Source organism: Mauremys reevesii, linkage group 13 (genome assembly GCF_016161935.1).
Source record: "Mauremys reevesii isolate NIE-2019 linkage group 13, ASM1616193v1, whole genome shotgun sequence".
Classification (NCBI taxonomy): domain Eukaryota; kingdom Metazoa; phylum Chordata; order Testudines; family Geoemydidae; genus Mauremys; species Mauremys reevesii.
The window spans coordinates 23,975,115-23,998,426 of NC_052635.1; the positions used below are offsets into that span (position 1 = coordinate 23,975,115).

Sequence of the window (23,312 nt, forward strand, 5' to 3'; positions counted from 1 at the left end):
CAGTACAGCGCTGGCATGGGGTTTTAAGAGAAGCCATCCTTGAAGGTCTAACACCTGAGGCCTTTCCGGTGATTACGCCAGACCCTCAACACCCTAATCATAGATGGTGGGCCCCTTTGGACTGGAAGTTGATCCGTGAGGCACAGAAATCGATCATGGCTTATGGACTAGATAATCCGTATGTACAGTCTATCATTGAACAGGTATTTGCTGGCCAAGCAATGTGTCCGTACGATGCGATTAAGCTAGCTGACATGCTTCTTACACCTACACAGAAACTGTTGTGGAAAGATGATTGGGCTAAGAGAGTTGACTTGGCTCTTGTCCGCAATTTGGATTTACCGGATGATGATCCTCGGCGCGTGGCCACTGCTGATATGTTTTTGGGCGCCGGTCGCTTTGTTGACCCACATTTGCAAGCTCGCCTTGAACCCCGGATCCTGCAGCAATCACAGGAACTAGCCTTGGCTGCCTTTAAAGCGGTGCCCCAGATGGGGAAGCCGACCCCTCCCTATGCTAAAATTACACAAGGCCCATCGGAACCGTATTCCACCTTTTTGGATCACCTTCGAGAGGCTATTGATAGATCTCCTAATCTGACGCCAGAGGCCAGAACTGCAGTTGGACTTGATCTTGCAACCCAGAATGCAAATCCCACTTGCCGCCGTATATTGGCCACCTTGCCCAAGACTGCGACCCTGATGGAAATGATTGAGGCATGTGGTAGGGCCGCTATGCTTGAGGAGACGGATAAGGCAGCAATTCATGCTAAGGCACAGGCCTCTGCACTGGCCGTGGCGTTACAACCCCTGCTCGGGCGACAGCGGGGGGCTAGAAGACCGACCCGGCCAGCCGGCCCTGTTTTGCTGCGGAAAACCCGGGCATTTCCGGCGGGACTGCCCTATGCAAAATGGGCAGCGGGCCTCTGATGTGTTACCTGAAGCTGCAACTGGCGCTTGCACACGATGTGATAAGTTTGGACATCGCGCCGCCGACTGTTGGGCGCGTTACAAGAAGGATGGAACACCGCTGCCGGGAAACGGATCACGGAGCGCCCCTCGGAGGAGCGCGACGACACAAGTGCCTCCACCCGCCAACCCGGCTGCCTGGAACACCTCACCGGAGCAACCCGTGGCAGTGCCGGAGTGGATTTGGCCACAGCGACAGATGTAGTTTTAGAGACTGACGAGGTTCAAGTTCTTCCTTCCAACACCGATGGTCCATTAGGATTTGGCCTGAGTGCCCTTTTGATTGGCCGTTCGTCAACATCGAAACAAGGTATTTTTGTTTTGCCTGGCCTTATTGATGCCGACTATATGGGGAATATTGGGATAATGGTACGTGCCCTCTGTCCCCCTGTGACTATAACTGCTGGTACACGTCTTGCTCAATTAATACCTTTCAAAGGATGTGTGCCCCGATCGACCCCGATTGACCGCGGGTCTCGAGGGTTTGGATCCACTGGCCCTCCCCAAACTGCCTTTGCTATGGACATCACTTTGCGCAAGCCCACCCGAACTGCTCGGCTTCAGGGATCTGATGGGCGGCAGATCACTCAGGGAGCTTTTATTGGAGATGCAATGCAGAGTGGGGTAACTGAGGCACCTGTGACGACAGAGGTAGAAGATCCTGTGTTTACCTTGGAATCAGAGCCCACTGAAGCGGTTGCAGCTGAGGCCCCCATGCAGAATGATGTAGGAAATGCGCCATCTAACCTAGTATCAGAATGCCCAGGGGCAGTTGTAAATGGGGCCCCTCTACAGAGCGACATGTGTCCTCAAGAACTGCCTGTGTGTGGAAAGGGAGACGAAGAGGAACAAGAGAATTTAGCTGTGCAGCTGGCAGATACTGGCTCACCCATTTTTAGTATTGAAAGCTCTGGGGCTCAAAAAACATTTGTGCCTGTTACAGCTGCAGCAATTGAAGAACAAATCATTGCAGAAACTGTAACATCTATGGAAACCTCAGCTGAAATTTTAAAGCCTTTAGAAGCAGTGCCTGGAAAACTATTTCCTGAACTAGTCCAAGATATTACCACTGCTCATTCGGGATTTGAGGCTGCAAACAGTAGGACTGAAGAAACTGCAACAGTGTCAGTATTAGAGATGACTGCTGCAATGGTGGATGGAATGACTGAGAAAGCAACAAGATGTACACACCCTGAGCCCCTGGAGGACAACTGCTTGTTAGCTGTGCCGGGATCCCGTTTGTTTGATCCTCCCTGAATGATTTAGTTGATTGAGATAATTTTTGCTTTGCCTGAATGTATAGGATGATGTCCTGATAATTTCCCCCGTAGAACTTGAACCACGATGGTGGTGGAACAGAAGAAAAAACACTCACATCATTGATATTGCCAATGTCTAGAAATTCCTGACTGAAAGGGCATTGAGAACTGACCCTGGTAAAGAAGCAAAGAATTGCACACTGGCAGGAAAAAATTTTGGACTCCTGCTAAAAACTGTGGTATTGATTGGATTTTGGGGTTTATTTTACAGGCTGCGCCCTGTGTTGTGGAATTTTTTTTTAGCATGTATTTCCCTCCCTAATTGGATTGTAAATGATATTACACCCCCCCCCCATTACTAGCCCTGTTTTTTAGAGCCTAATTGTTTTTTGTTTTTAAAGTTTGAGAAAACTCAGCCAAAAGGTTTGTTGAGTATTCTCAAAGGGGGGGAGTTTCTGGTGTTATTTAGGCATAAATCTAGGTAATTTGGGAGAATGGCTTTGAATTTATGTGACCCAAAATACCTCTATGTAAAGTGCTTTTGTTAGCCTTTAGTTGTTCATCAGAAGATACCAGAAGGGTAGGGGCTAGTTAAGAAGTATACCCTCCTAGCTAAATTGATAGTGGGATAAGTTGGTGTCCATAAAAGGAACGGTTTAGCAAGAGGAAACATGGATCGGGCCCAGGCAGGCACGCAATAGATAGAGAACTTGAAGAGGAAAAAAGGATCGGGCCCAGGCGGCGGGCAACAGACAACAAGCTTGGAATACTGGTTGATAACCTTGAGGGTGTAGTTGATAGAAAAGGTAATTAACTACTAGCGAGTAATGTTAGGCAGAGTTCAAAGTTAACTCTGTGGTTGCTGGAGGGAATAGCAGTTGAATTTGTAAAGATGCTAAAGAGAAAAGTTTTTGGTGTTTTTGAAATGTTTGTAAATAAATTTAGGCAAAGAAATTAGTTTGCAATTGTTTGGTCATAAATAATTTTGTTGCATTAGTTGAAGATTGTATATTGTGTTATGTTATTGTAATTGTATTAGGCTAAGGGTATATAAGTGGTGATTTTGGGGGGGGGGGGGGGGTTTAAAAGTAGAAGTTAATAGTAAGAACCCTTAAGCTGTGAATAGCTTTGAATTCAGAAGTAAGTTAGGATGCAATTGTATTACTGTAAATGATTTAATTGATGATGTAATTTTTCTTTTTTTGCCTGATGGTATTAAGGGTATTTGTATATTGTATGTAATGATTGCTTGCCCAGTAGGGGTAGTTTTGTTTTGTTTTTTAGATATTAAGAAAATTGGTGTTAGCTGCATAGCATTTTATGTACCATGCATTTATTTATAGAGTTAAATTTATGTTATGTGTCTTATGTTTTGTTTTGTGGTGTTTGTTTGTTTGTTTGTTTTTCTGGCCAGAATTGTCTTTTGCGTTTTATGTGGTTTATGTTATGTTTTTTCTAGGACCCCCCCTCCCTCAGTGTCAGTTTGATCGCCTGACATCTGAGGGATGATTTGGTAATAGAAGTTTGCCACAAGTTGGTGTGCTATAGAGAAGGGGGGAATCCTGTAGAATTTACACCATTTATTTGTTGTGCTTTGTTTTTGTTTGGTGTTGTTGGGGTTATGTTAAGAATTGCATGGTTATATAGGTTGGCTTTATAAAGTTTTAATTTTGGCTTGTGATAGATTGTGGTGTTATGCTGTAATAAGTTGGAAATGTTTTGCTTATGTTTTTATTCCTTTTTTCTTTCCCTCCTTTTTGATTTTGGGTAGAGGGGGGAGGTGTTGGGAATATTTTGCTAGCTTGGCAGCTGGTAGTGTGGGAAGCTAAGATGTTTAGGTTTTTAGGATGGGTTAATTAGGCTTTGAGCTTTGTTTTGAGAAGTTGGCCTTGGCTAGTTTTATGAAGTCACAGCTGCGGGTGTGTTAATTTTGTTAACCAATTAGCAACTGCTTGCTTGCCTGCTTCAAGAGTATAAAGATGTATGCTGGAGAGAAATAAATGACTTTGCTGCCAATCAAACTGACTGAAGAGCCTTGTTCATATACGCCTGCGATGCAACAGGCATGGGTAGCAGGAGGCATGTCTCAGACGTACACAACAGGGAGCTGCTGTTTGCTCAGATTCCATGTTAAACGTTTGCTACAGAAGCCTACGGACTGTTCCAAGTGTCACTGCTGGACACTGAACAGGCAGCTGTAACAAGACAGTTAACATCAGGGGAGCTGGAACAATTTTTATAGTGGAGGTGCTGTGAGCCATTGAACCAAACTGTAAAGCCTGTATTATAATGGAAAACACTTCAAGCCAGGGGGTGCTGCAGCACCCCCATGTAGTTCCAGCACCTATGGTTAGCATGCATGCAGAGACTTATAACTCTGCTATCTTTGCAGCAATATCTTTAGGGAATGCGCGTGTGTGCTCTGGAAGTGACAAGCAGCCAACTGCCTGCATGCATAACTCCAGGATTCCAAGCCACCAGGTCTCAAAGCTCGCAAGGTAAATTCCACTCACGGCTCCCCAACCATCTGCAATGAGCTGAAGTGCCACAGACTCACCTCAGTGGATACTCAGCCAAGGACAATCAGAGTAAAACTGCTCCAAGGTACCATGCATTCAAAGCAAGGAACCCTGAATTTCATTTCTCGCTCTTGCCTTACAAATCAGTGACACAGGTATCTTGGCTGTGAGCAGCCCAACCCTTAATTCAAAACTCCGCTTAGAAACAGAAGCCAAACATAATGGCATTCCACGTTTTTATCCTCCTGAGCCTAGGGGGCATTTCTCGCTGAAATGTCTTTCCCTCTTTATGCTCTTTATCTTTTTCTCCCCACCCTCTGGCTCTGTTTTGGCAGGGAAGATGTGAAACATAATCTAGGCCCTAAAAAAAAAAAAAATCTATAGATCTCAATTTGAGATATTACAGGACGCCAGGAAAGACTCTGGCTGACGAAGTTTTGTTTTGCTTTCCAGGATATGAATAACAAGATCACAGACGAGAAGACAGAGCCAATGAGAACAAGGAAACTCCAGTCTCCAAGCCTGCCCTCAATAACACCAGCAGGGAACCAGAATGCAGTGATCAGGTTGAATGGCTAGAAGAACCCAAAAGAGGAGATGCAGCTTTTACAACTGAATACACACCTCTAGCTTGGCCCCTTTGTGTGTGCACATCATGTGGGGGATCACATACCAAATACTACACTATTACTGTGCCTTGTCACCGTAGAGCTCAACTCACCATCAACATATGAACTATGATCTCACAATTTAATGTATAGGCATTATAAACCACAGGGAACAGACATGACATTGTGCATTTGGGAGCATAAAACAGGTGGCTGTTAGTGGAATAAAATCAAGAGATAAATCTGAAGAAGCACCACATTTTAGGATGGAAACTATCTTGCAGCCTTAGATATGGCAGACACTGCCAGCTATTCACTATATAAGAGGAACATTGTTCTGAAAGGCAAATGCCAAGTCTCAGTCTTATTGCAGACAAAAATAAAACTAAGTAAAAGTTAAGGATTGTCTGTAACTTACTGCAGCAAGATCTTCCTGCTCAGAATGTTACAGTTAATAGCTGTGAACAAACGGCGTGGAATTGAGCAATTCAGATGACACAGACTAACCCACTCTGGCAGAGTGTGGATCTTTGTCTCCCTCTAGTAGCGTCTCACACCCAGCTAGGGATGTAAATATTATTTTAAAAAGTTAACCGGTTAAATGATTAAAATTATATCGTTTATCCGGTTAACCACTGGGGCTGCAGTAGCTCCGGCCAGTCCTTTGTGGTCACCAGGCTGATAGAGGCTGTTCTTCAGTTGGGAGAGTGGAGAGAAAGTGGGCCAAGTAATAGTTAAGGGAAGAGGGACTTAATGCCCCATAAGACAGCAAGTTAAGGTCCCAGTTCAGCCACCTTAGAGGGCAGCAATTCAGTCTGGACAGTGGGAGAAGAAACTACCTAAGGAAACCAAATATGTGGCTAGTACAAAACCCTATTTTTCAAACTCTCCTGAGCCCAACGAGAAGCTTCTCCCCTCCCAAGGGCAGAGGCACAGATGGGGACCCAGCAACATACCCCAACGGGTAGAGCGGTGCTGACATACAGCGTGAAACTGGGCAGTGCCGTTTCTCATGGACAAGCTACAAGTCAAAGATTCTCTGCCATGCAAACACCCACACTGGGACAGAAAATCAGTAAGGGCAAGATTTTCGAAATATTCAGGTGCCTAATGCACCTAACTCCTGATTTCAATGGGAGTTCAGCACGTAGGCGTTTTTGAAAACCCTAGATGCCTACCTGCATCTTTAGGTACTTAAATACCTTTGAAAAACTGGCCCCAAGTTCCCCGCCTCCCTCTAGAGTCACCACCACAATTCAGCAAGAAGTGAAGCAACATGCACTCACCCCGCAACTCAACGTCACTTCCAGAAATGGCAGGACAGCTCAACTCCATTGCCCAACCCTTAGCTTGGGCAAGTGACTCTCCTTTGGGAGGTCCATGGCAGAAGGCAGGAGAGAGACAGCAAGGTGGTCTAGTGGAGCTGGCACTGGACTGGGAGTAGGAAGACCTGGGTTTTAACCGCCGCTCCTCCACTGACCTACAGTGACACCATAGGCAAGTCTCTTGACTTCCACGTCTCTTTTCCCTCCCACCCTTTATCTGTCCTATCTGTTTAGACCAGTGGTTCTCAACCTGTTTACCACTGTGGGCCACATATGCAGCTCTCTGTGTTAGGTGGGCCGCATCCACAGTATATATACTACCTGTATGGGCCTAAGGATGTCACATAGGCCGCAGCTGTGTGCTGACTAGGCCACAAGCAGCCCACGGGCTGAGAACCACTGGTTTAGACTGTAAGCTCTTCAGGGCAAGGTCAGTCTCTCACTGTGTGCTGGCACAGGGACTAGCATAACGGAGCCCTGAACTCCACTGACAACTTTGCATGCTGCTGTAATACAAATAAATATGGAGGAACACAAATTCTTGGACACCAACAAGGCACTGGTGCTTTATTCTGTACAATTTTTTTGAAGTTGCAAAAAACACAGAAAGGCCCATTAAGATGCCACACTGCATTAACTCACACATGTCCCAGGTCCCTTCCACAGCCTCAGCCCGCCCACCCCATGTCAAAATTGATTAGCTACCAGGCCTGAGAACAACTAGCCCCAGTCTGCGAGTGGTCTAGCTTAGCACACATGCACGTGCCCAGATGTGGTGCAGAGCAGAAGACAGCCGTGGCACTAGCAGATTGCATCTCAAAGGAAGGGGGCGGGGGGGAGGAGAGTGGCAGAGCGCTGGCTGCGTTACCTTGGTGACAGAATCATTGACGTTGATGGCTGGCACTTTCAGGCTCCCATTGGCTTTCATCTTATACAGGTTGTGAACCCCGGTAGTTGTCTCCTCCGAGATGCCTTTAATTCCTGCAGGCGAGACCAGAAGAGCCATGTTGCAAACTCAAATGTCCAGATACTGTGGCGGGGCCCTGAGTGGCCTCTGGAAGAATTCTGCCAGTGGGGAGGGGGAAGAGACAAGAACCCCTTTCCTATGGGTCTGTTTGAGGCCTTTAAATTCCAGGTTTACATCCCCGTGTTTACCTGATCCTCTCCCAATGTACACAGCTTCAGTACAGTCTTCAGGGGCAAGCAGGGCTTTTAGCACATAAAGAAGTTACCAAGAAAATAGCTTGAGAAAGTCACAGCTCCCCAAATGCCCCGAAAATAACTTTGCAGATGCCAGCCAGGGATCTCAAGCAGCTGCAGCAGCATTAATGACTTCAGTCTCAATCCCCCTCTGAGGCATTATACCCAGTTTACAGATATGGAAACTGAGGCACACAGCAATTGCATGACTTACCCAAGGCGTGTCAGGGAGTTTGTGGCAGTGCTAAGAGTAGAACCCAGTTCTCCAGCCCTGTGCTTTACCTACCAGACCAGGCTCCCCATTGCCAATATCGTACATTTCATACAATTCATCCTACAGTATTTTACGAACCCTACATGCACAAATCCCTTTACCCACCACTGAAATGGAACCGCCTCTGGGTTGGAACATGGCAGCTGTTTAACTTATCACAGTAACACTGCACCCTTTAAGACAGAAAGTGAAGAAGAGTACCATACCCAACTGAAACAGCAGGCGGGAGTTTTAGGGGAAAAGAAAATGATTTCACATATTGGACAGCCCTACTTTGTGAAAAAGGACTAACACATACATGAAGTATCAGGAAGAGCAAGTTAATGAGAAGCTGGCGGAAATTTTTCTATTGAAACTTTTTTCCATGCAAGTTTACAAGAAAAGAAACAAACCAACCACAGCACCTTGCATTTAGCTATTTAAAAAACATTTTGAAACCTTTTTGCAAAGTTTCTTTCACTTATGAGATGTCATAAAAACAGTTTCACAAAAATATTTCAAGTGAAAACTTTTCTGTTTCTTTGAAGAAGTTTCTTTGCAAAATATTCTTTTCTTTTTTGGCCAGATCTACGTTAACCTGGCTGTAAGTATCCCAGGTGAGCTCCTAAGTACCTGGAATAATCGATAGCCTGCACTAAGAATGCTGCTCAAGACACCTCCCTCTTTAGAATTGCCCTTGCCATCTCTCCAAACACAATTACCTCCATGTCTCTGGAGCCTTATCTTCCTGCAGTGGAGTTGGGGCAGATCAGTGGCGTAACAGAGACAGGCACTATGTACTGAAGGTACTTCTACACCATCACCATGGTATCTGAGCACCCCACAGGCTTTATGTATTTATCCTCAACACCCCTATGAGGTAGGGAGTTCTCTGACCCCCAGTTGACAGCTTGGGAACTGAGCATCAATGAGATTAAGGCTATGTATTGTGATGGAGCAAGGCCAGATGGCTACAGGAAAGTACTGAGGAACAAGTATGTTAGCCCCAGGCTAAGCAAATCCCTAGTACCATGGGAACCAAAATGGCAGTTGCTCCAGGGTAATCAAGGCACCTGGGGCCAATTAAGAACTTTCTAGAAGGCACCAGAGAGAGCTACATTGATTGGAGCACCTGCAGCCAATCAAGGTAGGCTAATCAGGGCACCTGGTATAAAAAGGGGAGCTCACTCCAGTCAAGAGAGGAGCAGGGGTGTGTGTATGAGGAGCTGGGAGCCAGAGACACAAGGAACTAAGAACTGAGAGGGGGTACTACTGGAGGATTGAGGAAACACCATACAATCAAGCAGTATCAGACACCAGGAGGATCCTATGGTGAGGGTAAAGAAGGGGTTTGAAGGAGGCTATGGGGAAGTAGCCCAGGGAGCTGTAGCGGTCAAGCAGCGTTTACAAATAGCACTATAGAGACTGCTGCAATTCACAGGGCCCTGGGCTGGAACCTGGAGTAGAGGGCGGGCCCAGGTTCCCCCCAAGCCTCGCTACTCCTAATCTGACATAGGAGGAGTTGATCCAGACTGTGGGTTTCATCCAAGGGGAAGACCACTGAGGGGAGGAAATCCGCCAATAAGCGCAGGACCTACTAGAGGAGAGGAGGAACTTTGCCACAGTATACACTACGCAGCTTTTAGCGACACATCTGTGCCACTACAAGGCGCAGTGTAGCCGCTTTCTGTAGGCAGGAGAGAGTTCTCCTGCCAATCAAAAACTTCCACCTGCAATGAGGAGCATTAGCTCCTGCCAACAAAGCGCTGGTCACACCTGCACTTGTCGTCGGCAAAACTTCTGTTTTTTGGGGGTAGTGGTGTTATTTTTCTTTTTAACACCTCAGAACGACAAAAGTTGTCTTTCACTTGCCAGTGTAGACAAAGCCTAAGTGATTTGGCCAGGGTCACACAAGAAGTCTGGGCCAGAAAAGGGAACTGAACCCCGGTCTCGGGAGTCCCAGACTAGCACCTGAACCACCCTTTTGGCCATCGAGTGGCTAATAATCTGATTCAGAACATGAGTGGCGCTGTCAGCAGGCCCAGGTGATGGAAATGTACTATGGGCAGGTCTCCGTGACCAGCATGACAAACATGGATTCCGTGACTTTCCGCAACCTCTGTGATTTCTGCAGAGGCCAGTGTGGCTGACCCCAGGGCTGCCCAAGCAGCTAGTTCTGGGTCAGATGCTCGGGTGGCCCCGCAGCCAGACACTCCGGCCCCGCAGCCAGACACTCCGGCCGCTGCTGGAGTGACCCCAGGGCCAGCCGCTCCGGCTGCTGTTCGAGAGGCCCTGGGCAGCTAGCCCCTTGGACTGTCCGAGCAGCGGTTCTCGGGCATCCAGTGCAGCCGCTGCCAGCGGCTGTCCCTGGGCGGCCAGTGCAACCACTTCCTCAGGCGGTCCCCGGCGGCTGGCCCTGCCCCCCCCATCCCCCTTAGCAACAGCCTCTCCAGATATCCCCCACCCCCAGCACCGGCCCCCTTAAGATTTAGTGAGGGGTATTTATATTTAAGTCATGGACAGGTCACAGGCTCGTGAATTTTTGTTTATTGCCCGTGACCTGTCCATGACTTATATCCTAAAAATATCCATGACTAAATCGTAGCCTTCACTATGGGACAATAAGGAACAGCTTTATTTTGCTCCTTTAAGTTGTCTATATGGGAGGGGACCAAAAACTAAAGTCTATAGGGCAACTGGCACCTCACGCCCCCAAAAGACCGATTTCCCCAGGTGACCTGCAACAAAGAAATACAGCAGTAAGACCATATGATTCCATCAGGATGGGCCTTGCATTGCCCGGTGGTAGCCCTCCATGCAGTGACCTATGCTAACTAGAGCAAAACTAGGCAGATTTCAGACTGGTGCTCTCTGAAGCTCAGGTAGCCATGCAGAGATACTACTCCCACAACCTCACCAGCCACGAGAACATTCACATGGAGTATTCACAGGAACGGCTTTAAAGAGCAGGATTCTTGAGGGAATGAATCCTGGAGTCAGACTGAGTTATTTTGAAACGCCGAAGGATGGGACCTGTTTTCCTAGCTGAAGTTCACTCTGGGACAGAAATCTGGATTCACTTAACTCACTGGGATTAAATTTCAACACGTTGATCTCAAATTGTTCCTCAGGGCAGCACACACATGTTCGCCTGCCGTGGGACCATGCTCAGGCATTAGCAGTAACAGGATCACGCTGGCAAGGGCAGTCCAAAGAACATCTCAATTATATAGGAAAATAACCCGGCCCCTCTTAAGCAATTAAACAAACCAGTGGCTGGCTGGCTGGCAAGAGGGACAGTCTCACATGCACTCTGGTGTATACACAAAGGCATGAGAAGTGAGCCTGCAACGCTCCTTGCCCAGGCAGCTTTCTGATGGAGATCGTATGGTCTTTGAGGTTATTGTTGTCTCCCCTCCCCCATTTAGAGATTCTTGTCCTACATGCATCCCCCCTCCAAGTAAGTGTCACAAGGTCCTTCTGGGGGTGGGAGGGTAACAGCAAGCCCACCCAGGCCTGGTGAGGAGAAGTCCTGGTAGGTAGTGGGAACTGGAGAATGAGCCCACCCCACACTCACTCCCAGACAGCTCCTGCGTCCTAGGGGCTGGGCTGGGCTTGGCTTCCCACTCCAGGGATACAGGGGCGCAGCACCCATCAGGCTTGGCCTGGCTACACCACCATCATGATGATGGAGGAGTAGCCAGTCCAAACCTAAGAAGCACCGTGACCCGGCGGGTCAGGGGTTTATTGTTTTATTTTGGGTTTTTTCAGAACGGGGATCTACCCAGCACCAGTCAGGTCCTTGTGCCCCTCTGATACCCTCCTCATGGCCCAAAGTTTGAAAACTCTGCTCAACTCCACTGATTCCCAGGCCCCTGCTCAGGAACACCCAGGTTCTAACTTGTTTCATTACCAATTCAGTGGCCGTGCTCTAGACACCCTACCTCGGTTTTCACCTGTGCAAAGAGGAAGACATGCCCCATAGTGGCGTTTCTAAGGACTGGTTCAAGGTCTTGGAAGGTGATTTAAAGGGATAAAGTGCTATGCAAATGCTAAATATTCCAACTCACCCTTAACACAATTCAAATCAATGAACAGGTCACTACTCATGTTTCCTCAATAGAAATAACTGAGTTCACATGTGCCAGAACCAGAGTGGCCTTTTCTTTCCCTACAGACTTGAGCTACCTCACTAAACATCAGATCCTTTGGAATTATACCCAAAGGCACAAGACCAGTTTAAAGATCAACACCAGCAGGCTCTATGAGCCACAAAGTGGAACATTTCCAAACGCACCCAAGTCACTTAAGCTCCTAAGTTTCATTGAAAGAGGCACTTTTGGAAGTTTTACCCACAAGCCTTAGATTTTAATTTGAAATTTCAAGCTAATTTCAAGCCCGTGGGAATTTATTATTATTTTTAATTGTGATGTTCTAAAACCCTGGGGAAAAGGAATTCTGTGAAGTGAGATTGACAAACCACTAATGCCTGGGAAAAGAACAGTGACTTGGTTAGGTTTGGCACATTTATTCCATCTAAATGAATACATCGCCCAAGCAGAGCATGGAATCGTAGACAGTCAATATGACTGCCGCTGACCCATGAAAGAAACTGTGCTTTGACCATTGCTTATCCTGAGGCCCAGGGACCAACTGTGGCAGATTTACAGAGCAACACAGGCTCCTGGAAGGGAAGTTGTAGCCAGTGGTCAGACTGGGGCTGGAGGGGAGAGGAAGTGGTACTCTTCCCAGCTCCGCCCACAGGGAACTCCATTCACAGTCCGTTGTGGTGACGCTCACAATACGGCCGCCTATGGTCTCTGGGCTCCCCCTCATGGGGGTCCAAATACATCCATGGGCTTTGCTGGGCTCCTCAGGCTAAGCCCTCTCGGGCTTTCAGAGCATGGCTCACCTGTGAAGGAGCTCAGATATCCCACTGGCATGGGCGGTGGGTGAATACGCTGTTGGGGGAGGCTAGCCAGCCCTCAGCCCCTCCCTCTCTGCCAGAGGCCCTGCCCCTTCTGTTACCCCGCCGAAGCCCAGAGCACTCCGCTCTCCCCTGCAGCCGCTGGCCCCAACAGGCAGCGCAGCCGGAGCACTCCCAGCCCCGGCGCTGGGCAGGCGGGTGGCACAGCCAGAGCGCCCCCCGGCCCTAGTGTGGTCTTGCACATCACAGCCCCGAGCCTGCCGGTCCCAGCCTCTCGGACACAGAAGGGAGCAGCTGGCAGGGAGGGGCCTGGTGGAGCATGGGCGGGGCCACACTAGGCTGTTTGGAGAGGCATGGCCACTGCCCATGTCCACTGGGCTCTGCTAGGATCCTTGAGCTTGGCTGTTTCTTCACTCAGGCTGAAAACAACAACTGTGCCCTCTAGTCCACTCCCTGGTGGTGCCACAATGAGCATTCGCTCTCAGTAGATTGTGCAGATCCGCACAAGAGCATCTTCCTTTGCCACTCAGACGTGCTCCGATGAAAGAGGGGCCAGTCACACAAGACCAGCTGAATCCGAGCCAGGTGGAGAGGGGAGGAGAGAGCAGGGATGCGGCAGGAAAAGGAAGTAAAGAAGAATCCTAGAGCATTCCCCACAGAATTGAGTTAAATGGGGCATCCTTCATGTAGAAGAACCCAGTGTTTATATGCAAGATCTCTATGTGGCTCTCTTTAAGGAGGGATGAAATCAATGATACATAGCCCAATTGCTGGCACTGTAGTTTAGACCAGCAGCAATAGGTCTTCTCCTCGCCCCAACATCTGTGGAACACCTGTTAAAACTGTGAGGTCAGCTATTCCCTGGAGTACTCTCCATCTTCAAAAGAAGGAAAGCCAGCAGCTTAATAGGCATGTACCTATGAAGTGGAAAATTCTGCCAACAAATCAAATTTTTCAGACCTCGTTTCTGCCTCAAATGGAAGTGAAATTGCATAAAATCAAAATGCATTGCAGATTTCCCCCTCACTGCAATCACAAGGGATTCATATAAATCAAGACCGGAGGCAGCCCTACTGAACCTTAGTCTGAGCCACAGCTCAGCAGACACAGCAATGGGAAGTGCAATGCTGCCCTCTAGGGCCTGGTCTACACTACAAGTTTAAGTTGAATTTAGCAGCGCTAAATCGAATTAACCCTGCACCCATCCACACAACGAAGCCATTTACTTCGACATAAAGGGCTCTTAAAATCAATTTCTGTACTCCTCCCCGACGAGGGGAGTAGCGCTGAAATTGACATTGCCGGTTCAAATTAGGGTTAGCGTGGAAGCAATTCAACAATATTGGCCTCCGGGACCTATCCCACAGTGCACCGCTCTGGACAGCAACCTGAACTTGGATGCACTGGCCAGGTAGACAGGAAAAGCCCCGCAAACTTTTGAATTTCACTTCCTGATTGCCCAGCCTGGAGAGCTCATCAGCACATGTAACCATGCAGTCCGAGAATCGAAAAAGAGCTCCAGCATGGACTGTACGGGAGGTACTGGATCTCATCGCTGTATGGGGAGAGGATTCCGTGCTAACAGAACTCTGTTCCAAAAAACTGAATGCCAAAACATTTGGAAAAGTCTCCAAGGGCATGATGGAGAGAGGACACAATAGGGACTCACTACAGTGCCGTGTGAAAGTTAAGGAGCTCAGGCAAGTGTACCAGAAAACCAAAGAAGCAAACAGACGGTCTGGTGTAGAGCCGCAGACATGCCATTTCTACGCTGAGCTGCATGCAATTCTAGTGGGGGGGCCGCCACCACTACCCCACCCCGACCATGGATTCCGAGGAGGGGGTACTCTCAGCCATTCCTGAGGATTTTGCGGACAGGGAAGATGAGGAGGAGGACGACGACGAGCTGGGCACACCGTTCTCCCCAAGAGCCAGGATCATTTTCTCAGCCTGACTGAAGTAGCCTCCCAACCCTCCCAAGCCACTATCCCAGACCATGAAGCCATGGAAGGGACCTCTGCTGAGTGTACCTTGTAAATATAAAACATGGTTTAAAAGCAAATGTTTTTTAATGATTAATTTGCCCTGAGGACTTGGGATGCATTCGCAGTCAGTACAGTTACTGGAAAAGTCTGTTAACATGTCTGGGGATGGAGCGGAAATCCTCCAGGACATCTCCACGAAGCTCTGCTGGAGGTACTCCAAAAGCCTTTGCAGAAGGTTTCTGGGCAGGGCAGCCTTATTCCGTCCTCCATGGTAGGACACTTTACCATGCCATGCTACTAGCAAGTAATCTGGTATCACTGCATGACAAAGCATGGCAGCGTATGGTCCCAGTGTTTGCTGGCATTCAAGCAACATCCATTCTTTATCTCGCTGTGTTATCCTCAGGACAGTGATATCGTTCATGGTAACCTGGTTGAAATACGGGAATTTAATTAAAGGGACAGAGGTGGCCGTTCCTACAGGGCTGTTGGCCTGTAGCTGAAAAGAAATCCTTCCCTGCAGTTAGCCGGGAAGGGGGGGCGGCATTGGCACTGAGCTGTTTGCATTTGGCTAGCAGGGATCTTCCCTGATACCAGCCTCGCGGTGGGGGGAGGAGTAAAGTGATCATCCTAGAGAATTGGATGGGGGGGGTTAGTTTGGTTTCTGCTGCTGCACGTTAACACGAAAACTGCAGCACTCAACGGGCTTTGCTTGGTAGGGGAAAGGAGGGCGCTGCTTTTATGAAGGTTGCAGAAGCCGAAAGACAATGGCTTACCCTGGCCGCATGCAAGCTGAATTCTGTTGCCCGGCCCTGCATCTGTGATCTCTAACACCAAAGCCACAGGCACTCAATATTAAGATGCAAAATGTGACCTTGTACCAAAATCACATGTGCTATGTAACATGAATGGTGTTGTTCACCGTGAAAGAGTACACACATTGTTCTATAAAATGTATCTTTTTAAATACTTCTCTCTTTTTTTCCCTCCCGCAGCTGCAAATTTTTCAAGCCTCTCTCCTCCGTCCCAAAGGCATCTCAGATAAGGCGGCGAAACAAATGCATGCGAGATGAAATGTTCTCTGAAATCATGCAATCAACCCGCAGTGAAAGAGCTCATTTGAATGAGTGGAAGGACACAGTATCACAGTACAGGAAAGCAGCCAACGAACGTGAGGACAGGAGGGACGCTCGAGATGAGAGGTGGCGGCAGGAAGATCAGAGGAGGCAGGATGCAACGCTGCAGCTACTGCGGGATCAAACGGACATGCTCCAGCGTCTGGTGGAGCTTCAGGAAGGTCAGCAGATCAGAGTGCCGCTGCAGCCCCTGTATAACCGCCCTCCCCATGTTCCATAGCCTCCTTACCCAGATGCCCAAAAACGCAGGAGGGGAGGCTCCATGCACCCTGCCACTCCACCCCAGTGGACAGCCCAAGCAAAAGGCTATCATTCAACAAATTTTGAAGTGGCCTTTTCCTTCCTTCCCTCCTCCCACACCCGACCCAGGCTACCTTGTCAGTTCTCTCCCTATTTTTATAATCAATTAATAAAGAATACATGGTTTTAGTGACTATTTCCTTTGAAAGCAAGCTGTGATCGAAGGGGGGAGGGTGGGTGGCTTACAGGGAATGAGTCAATCAAGGGGGCAGGTTTTCATCAAGGAGAAACAAACAGAACTCTCACACCGTAGCCTGGCCAGTCATGAAACTGGTTTTCAAAGCTTCTCTGATGCGCAGTGCTTCCTGGTGTGCTCTTCTCACTGCCCGGGTGTCTGGCTGCGCATAAGCAGCGGCCAGGCGATTTGCCTCAACCTCCCACCCTGTCATAAAGGTCTCCCCCTTGCTCTCACACAGATTGTGGAGCACACAACAAACAGCATCTGAAGAAGTGGGTATTCACCCACGAAAGCTCATGCTGCAGAACGTCTGTTAGTCTATAAGGTGCCACAGGATTCTTTGTTGCTTTTACAGATCCAGACTAACACGGCTACCCCTCTGATACTTGACAACAAACAGCAATAACAATGGGAATATTGGTTTTGCTGAGGTCTAACCTAGTCAGTAAACTGTGCCAGCGAGCTTTTAAACGTCCAAATGCACATTCTACCACCATTCTGCACTTGCTCAGCCTATAGTTGAACAGCTCCTGACTACTGTCCAGGCTGCCTGTGTATGGCTTCATGAGCCATGGCATCAAGGGGTAGGCTGGGTCCCCCAGGATAATGACAGGCATTTCAACATCCCCAACGGTTATTTTCTGGTCTGAGAAGTAAATCCATTGCTGCAGCTGTTTAAACTGATTAGTGTTCCTGAAGACGCGAGCATCATGAACCCTTCCCGGCCATCCCACACTGATGTTGGTGAAACGTCCCTTGTGATCCAACAGTGCTTGCAGCACCATTGAGAAGTACCCCTTGCGGTTTATGTACTGGCTGCCCTGGTGCTCAGGTGCCAAGATAGGGATATGGGTTCCATCTATCGCCCCATCACAGTTAGGGAAACCCATTGCAGCAAAGCCATCCACTATGACCTGCACATGTCCCAGAGTCACTACCTTTGGTAGCTGCAGCTCAGTGATTGCTTTGGCTACTTGCATCACAGCAGCCCCCACAGTAGATTTGCCCACTCCAAATTGATTGCCGACTGACCCGTAGCTTTCGGGCATTGCAAGCTTCCACAGGGCTATCGCCACTCGCTTCTCAACTGTGAGGGCTGCTCTCATTTTGGCGTCTTTGCATTTCAGGGCAGGGGAAAGCAAGTCACAAAGTTCCATGAAAGTGGCCCTATGCATATGAAAGTTTTGCAGCCACTGGGAATCGTCCCACACCTGCAACACTAGGCGGTCCCACCAGTCTGTGCCCAGAATCGGCATTCCACGGCATGAACCTGCCCCATTAACACCATGATCTCCAAAGCGCTGGGGCCCGCGGTTTGAGAGAATTCTCTGTCCATGTCCTCATCACTCTCGTCGCCGCTCTGCCGCCTCCTCCTCGCCTGGTTTTGCAGGTTCTGGTTCAGCATAAACTGCACGATCATGCGCGAGCTGTTTACAATGTTCATGGCTGCTGCGTTGAGCTGAGCAGGCTCCATGCTTGCCGTGGTATGGCATCCACACAGGTAACTCAGGAAAAAAGGCGTGAAACAGTTGTCTGCCGTTGCTTTCACAGAGGGAGGGAGGGAGGAAGGAAGGAAGAGGGAGGGGGCCTGACAACGCGTACCCAGAACCACCCGCGACAATGTTTTTTGCCCCATCGGGCATTGGGATCTCAACCCAGAATTCCAATGGGCGGGGGAGACTGCAGGAACTAGGGGATAACTATGGGATAGCTACCCACAGTGCAACGCTCTGGAAGTCTACGCTAGCTTCAGTACTATGGATGCACACCGCCGAATTTAGGTGCTTAGTGTGGCCGCGTGCACTCGACTTTATACAGTCTGTTTCCAAAAATCGATTTATGTAAAATCGGAGTAATCCTGTAGTGTAGACATACTCTAGGGATCCTTTGCAGAGGGACTTCTCTTTTTGTGGGGGGTGGCAGGAGGGGGAAGTTAGTGCCAAAAATACACAAATGTTTGTGCAAAAAAGTTCAAGACTTTGCCAAATGGCTTCAGGACCCCACTCGCACATATGATGGAACAAGAGCTCTCACACCCAAGTGCCTCCAGGAATGCGACCTTGCATTTATGATGTTGGAGACGTTAATGTAATGACTCGTCTGTCATAACTTCACTGGAAGATCATGGAAAGAAAACATGCAAATATGGGGAACTCCTGCTTAAAACACAGATTTGGTAAGCAAGAGTGACCAGGAAAGTTATGGCAGGAAGTGAGCAACAAAGAATTTATGATGCAGGGATGGGTTTCCAATGCTTTCCCCAGGGAGAAAGGACCAAACTCAGAGGAGTCCAAAAAGTTTAAATCAAGGAAGAACCTAACACAGTGTCCACTAATCATTGAGGGGGGACTGGAAGACAGTAAATTTATACCACTGTATGGCTCATTTATATCAGCAAGTTTCACCAGTTTAACTTCAGGTGTTCTTTTCAATCCATTTAGTGGAACCGGAGCAAAGGGCTACATGGACACTTGTTTTGGTTTAAACTACGGTAGACTTATTTCTAGTAAGTTTAAACAGATCAGGAATTGTGATAAGCGAAACCAAAATAAACCACTCTAACCAAAATCAGAGCATCTGCACAGCGGTTCACATCAATTTCACTAAACCAGTTTGGAAAATGATGCAAGTTAAACTGGTGTATGCAGACTCTCCCAGATTCAAATTCAGAGATGATGCACAAGTTAGATCCCCTGGCCAGACCCACCTAAAGCTGAAGTGGAATGAGTAACTCCCACTCTTTCTATGGATTTCTGGCTGATGTACACCTCATCTGAAAGAGGCCATCTCACTTCATATCTACACCAACGCCAGATATGAGGTCCTTACACCTTAATCCTAGCATTTCTGTTCCCACACTAGCAAGGCTATCAGAATCCTGGCTTCTTTCTGTGCTACCCTTATCCTTTCATGTTCCCAGAGGGCACTTTGATTTAATTGTGGTGTCAGGGAGTTGAAGCATCTGGTGCAGCCTGGAGAGAAAATGGATGGGGAGCCACCTAGTGGCTGAGCTTCTGTAGAAGCACTCTACATCAGTGTTTTTCAAAGTACGGATCACGACCCATGACTGGGTCATGGAACGTCAGGCACTGGGTCACCTTGCTGATCCAAATTCTAACATTGCCACACATCTGCTGTAAAGGGCTGTGCAGCAAGGACCTGGAGAGGAGAGAGGTAGGGGGTGGGCAGGAACTGGGGAGGGGAGCAAGTTAGGGCTTGCAGGGCTGCTGCGGGCTTCTCCCCCAGCCCCGGTGCTTGCTGCTGCTGGGTGGGGAGAGAGAGGCGCCCCTCCCCTGGACCTAGCTGCTGCCAGCGAGGAGAGGGCTGGGGGGAGTCCTCTGGCCCCAGCCCTGGGGCAGCCTGCCTGCACCCCAAACTCCTCATCCCTGGCCCCATAGCCTGCACCCCCAGCCAGAGCCCTCCCCCCTGCCCGCATCCCAACCCTCTGCCCCCAGCCCTGAGCCCCCTCCTGCACCCTGAACCCCAGCTCCACCCTAGAGCCCTCACCCCTGTACCCCACCCTCTGCCCTACCCTGGGCCACATCCCACACTCCTTACCACAGACTTACTACAGCTAGTGTCTAATGTTAGTTACGTAAAGTAGTTTAAGCTGGAATGTATTGCAATATTATGATTTTATGAAAACTCTAGTCAAAAGATATTATGTTGGGTCACAGGCATCAATAATTTTCTTCAACTGGGTCATGAGGAGAAAAGTTTGAAAACCACTGCTCTGCACAGCCATACAGAAGGGCTAGGACTGAAGCTAGAGGATAACCTGTGCACAGCCCTAAATGCTGCAGCTCTGGCCAGTTTCCTACAAAAAGCTGTTGGAGTTTGCTCCCCAAGTTCAGGTGGGACCTTTTCCCTCTTTGCAGGATGATTTAGACCCAGTGTATTAATTACTGCACATTTTAATAAACGTGCCTATTACCATGTCCTCTATATTAATGTGGCCTCTAGGTATGTACTGTCTCCATCTCCGCTAGTACATTCTGAGACCCAAAGAGCAGCTGCAGCAGACTTACAGGTTATATCTTTTAGCAAGGCTGGTATTTCTAACATTCACAAGTTTCCCAGTCATCTGTAACCTCCTACCCAATTCTTAATGTACCAAGTACCTCTGTTACACTACTCAGTAGGCTCCTTCTCCCAGCAAAGATTTGCCCCCCTCTCCAGATGGCATCATATTTACACCTGAGCTAAACGACATGGAAGCCCTGCATTAAGGTTAAGACTTACTGCCCACTTCTCCAATGGTTAACTGAGCTCTTACACAACTGACCAAACAGACGAGATAATAGGTTCCCCTCACAATATGGTCATAAAAATGCAATTTAAACTCAAAAAACACCTTCCTGAGCGCTTAAAATTGGAAGGCTTGACTGTTTCCCTTTTGTATATTTCTTCACCAGGGCATGTCTCTCTCCTTTCAGAATAGCCACCCAGCCCTCCAGGGAGGCATCACAATGCCATCCTTCTTTGAACTGCTTCATGAAGTTTATTCCTTCTCATGTGTGTTCCATTACTGGACGGATTTTACTCATTCCATTTTAAGGGTAGATTAAATTGTTTAGATTAACATTCAGCTAGTGGCTTGAAGGCCATGCTGACCTCTAACTGCACCACTGATGAGTGCAGGCAAATTACCCGCAGGGAAATTCTCTGGGAATTTGTCTTCGACAGCAAATGCTGCAGCACTAAGCCCGCTAAAACTTGTTATTGATGAGCTATAGAGTCTCCTTTCCAACTGCTGGTGACCCCAGGCCATCAGGTCTGAACTATGTGTTCTGTGCTCAGATTGCTTTTAATTAAAGCCAGGAGAGGACAATCCTCTCTTGGAATTCAGTTTAAGGCTTCCAGCACTAGGAAGAGTTCTGCCCAACCCCAGCCTACCCTTATGAGCAGCAGTCACTTGTTGATACACTTAACGTCAGTGGCCATCGCTTTGGACAACGGATGTCTGTTAAACACTCGCACCTTCCCCTTTCCCAGGGAGAGGGACGAGAGGTAGGTCCTAGCAGATAGCAGCGCCAAAGGAGGCATGTCACATCACGTCCCTTCTCGTCCTCAAAAGAAGATCAGCCCTCACAATAACGCACACGCGCTATAGGACCCATCTGCAGGAGGCAGAAATGCTCTGCTGATGAATGGGAGGGAACCATCTCCCAAAAAGCAAGAGCACCGTATAAAGAGATTGCACCCATGCTTCCTCCATAAGTCCAGGTGCCCTTTTGATCCTTTCATTTCTCCAAGTCACCCAGACTTATTTACACTTGGGCTTTTGTTCTCTGCCTGATTCATTCTCTTCCCCAGGTCAGAACCACATTGTTTGCACTGAGACATCGCACTACCTCTGTAGTTCTTTTAGCCAACTCCTCCACATCTTTCTGTGGCTCCTCAGGTGAAGCAGTCATGACTGGCCTCCAACACTCTCCTTTCATCCTTGGAGGCTGGCACAGATATCTCCATCGAGGAAAGAAGGGGCTTACATAGCAGATCATAGGATCGGCCAGACCAGACCATACTACTGGCCCATCTACTCCAATATTGGATCTCTCATGGCAGCCAGCACCAGATGATTCAGAGGAAGGTGCAAGAAATCCCATAGTAAAAGGACCTCCCAGTGGGGGAAGTTTCTTGCTAAACATCTTCAGTTTGCAAGTGGCTTAAGCTCTGAGGGCAGATGCATCAGAGCTACCTCAGCCTCAGCCCTGAGAAGACAAGTCTGGCAGGAGGACATAGGTCTACAATTTGAGTCTTGCTCCTTCTTAGGGTCTCTGCATGTGGAAATGATTTATCTGGAAGCAATGAAACACGTTAAGAATCCTGGCATTGCCCTTCTTGTCAGATACGGCACAGAAGTACCGATGCATGACCTGTACAGGCAGTGCCTTGCTCTGTCTTGTGGTGACCTCAGAACAGCAGCACAAGCCCTTGTGATCACAAGCCTGTTTTCATGATTGGGGGGGGAGTGGGGGAGGAAGGGGATGTTTCATGCAGCTCCCACTGAATGTCCTACAGCAGTAAAGTGGTTAAGTGCAGATTTCTGTTCTGAGAAGTGAGTTCAAGGCACCTAACGCTGAGTCAATGTACACCTTCCAGGAAAGCTCTCCTACTGTTTAGTCCAATGCTCCCTGGACGCACAATGGCCACAGACCAACCTCATTAGAGTTTCCACAGAGACCAATCTTTGGTTAGTGAGCACTGACCTGCTACCAGGAGCAGAGCTGGTACAGTGGGTTACTGCAGAAGTCTCACCTCTGAGGACCATGACAAAGGGAAATGAATTGAATGGTCTCAGTTTAGCCCCCAAGGAACACTTGTCCACAAACCAAAGGCACCAGAGCATTTGGCACAATGGGCAGGTTTCTAAGAGGCGGAGGATGGAACGGCAGGGGTGCTGCAGCTCAGGATGAGCTGCATGAGCAGAACTGTCCGAGGGGCTCTCTGGATTGAGATAGCACCGGGTGTTGCAGGTACAGAGTAGCTTTGTTTGCATAACTGCAGAAAAGACACTGACATTCTACTTCCATGGTGCAGTGTTGCCCGTCTATCACTTCGATAAGCACTAAATTCACTGGTCAGATAAGCCTCGTTCGGTGGTTATGTGTCATTAGCTACCCCTCGCATTAGCACCACCCACGCTAATCT

General features: G+C 48.4%; 1 protein-coding gene across 2 annotated transcripts in view; it reads right to left on the minus strand.

The window, feature by feature from the left end:
- Window positions 1–23,312, minus strand: part of AHCY (adenosylhomocysteinase) — a 56,126-nt gene that overhangs the window by 18,070 nt on the left and 14,744 nt on the right. For both annotated transcript variants that reach the window (XM_039499165.1, XM_039499166.1), the window contains exon 5: window positions 7,548–7,660. In XM_039499165.1, coding sequence (XP_039355099.1) covers window positions 7,548–7,660 — 113 coding nt within the window. The remainder of the gene's footprint in view (window positions 1–7,547; window positions 7,661–23,312) is intronic.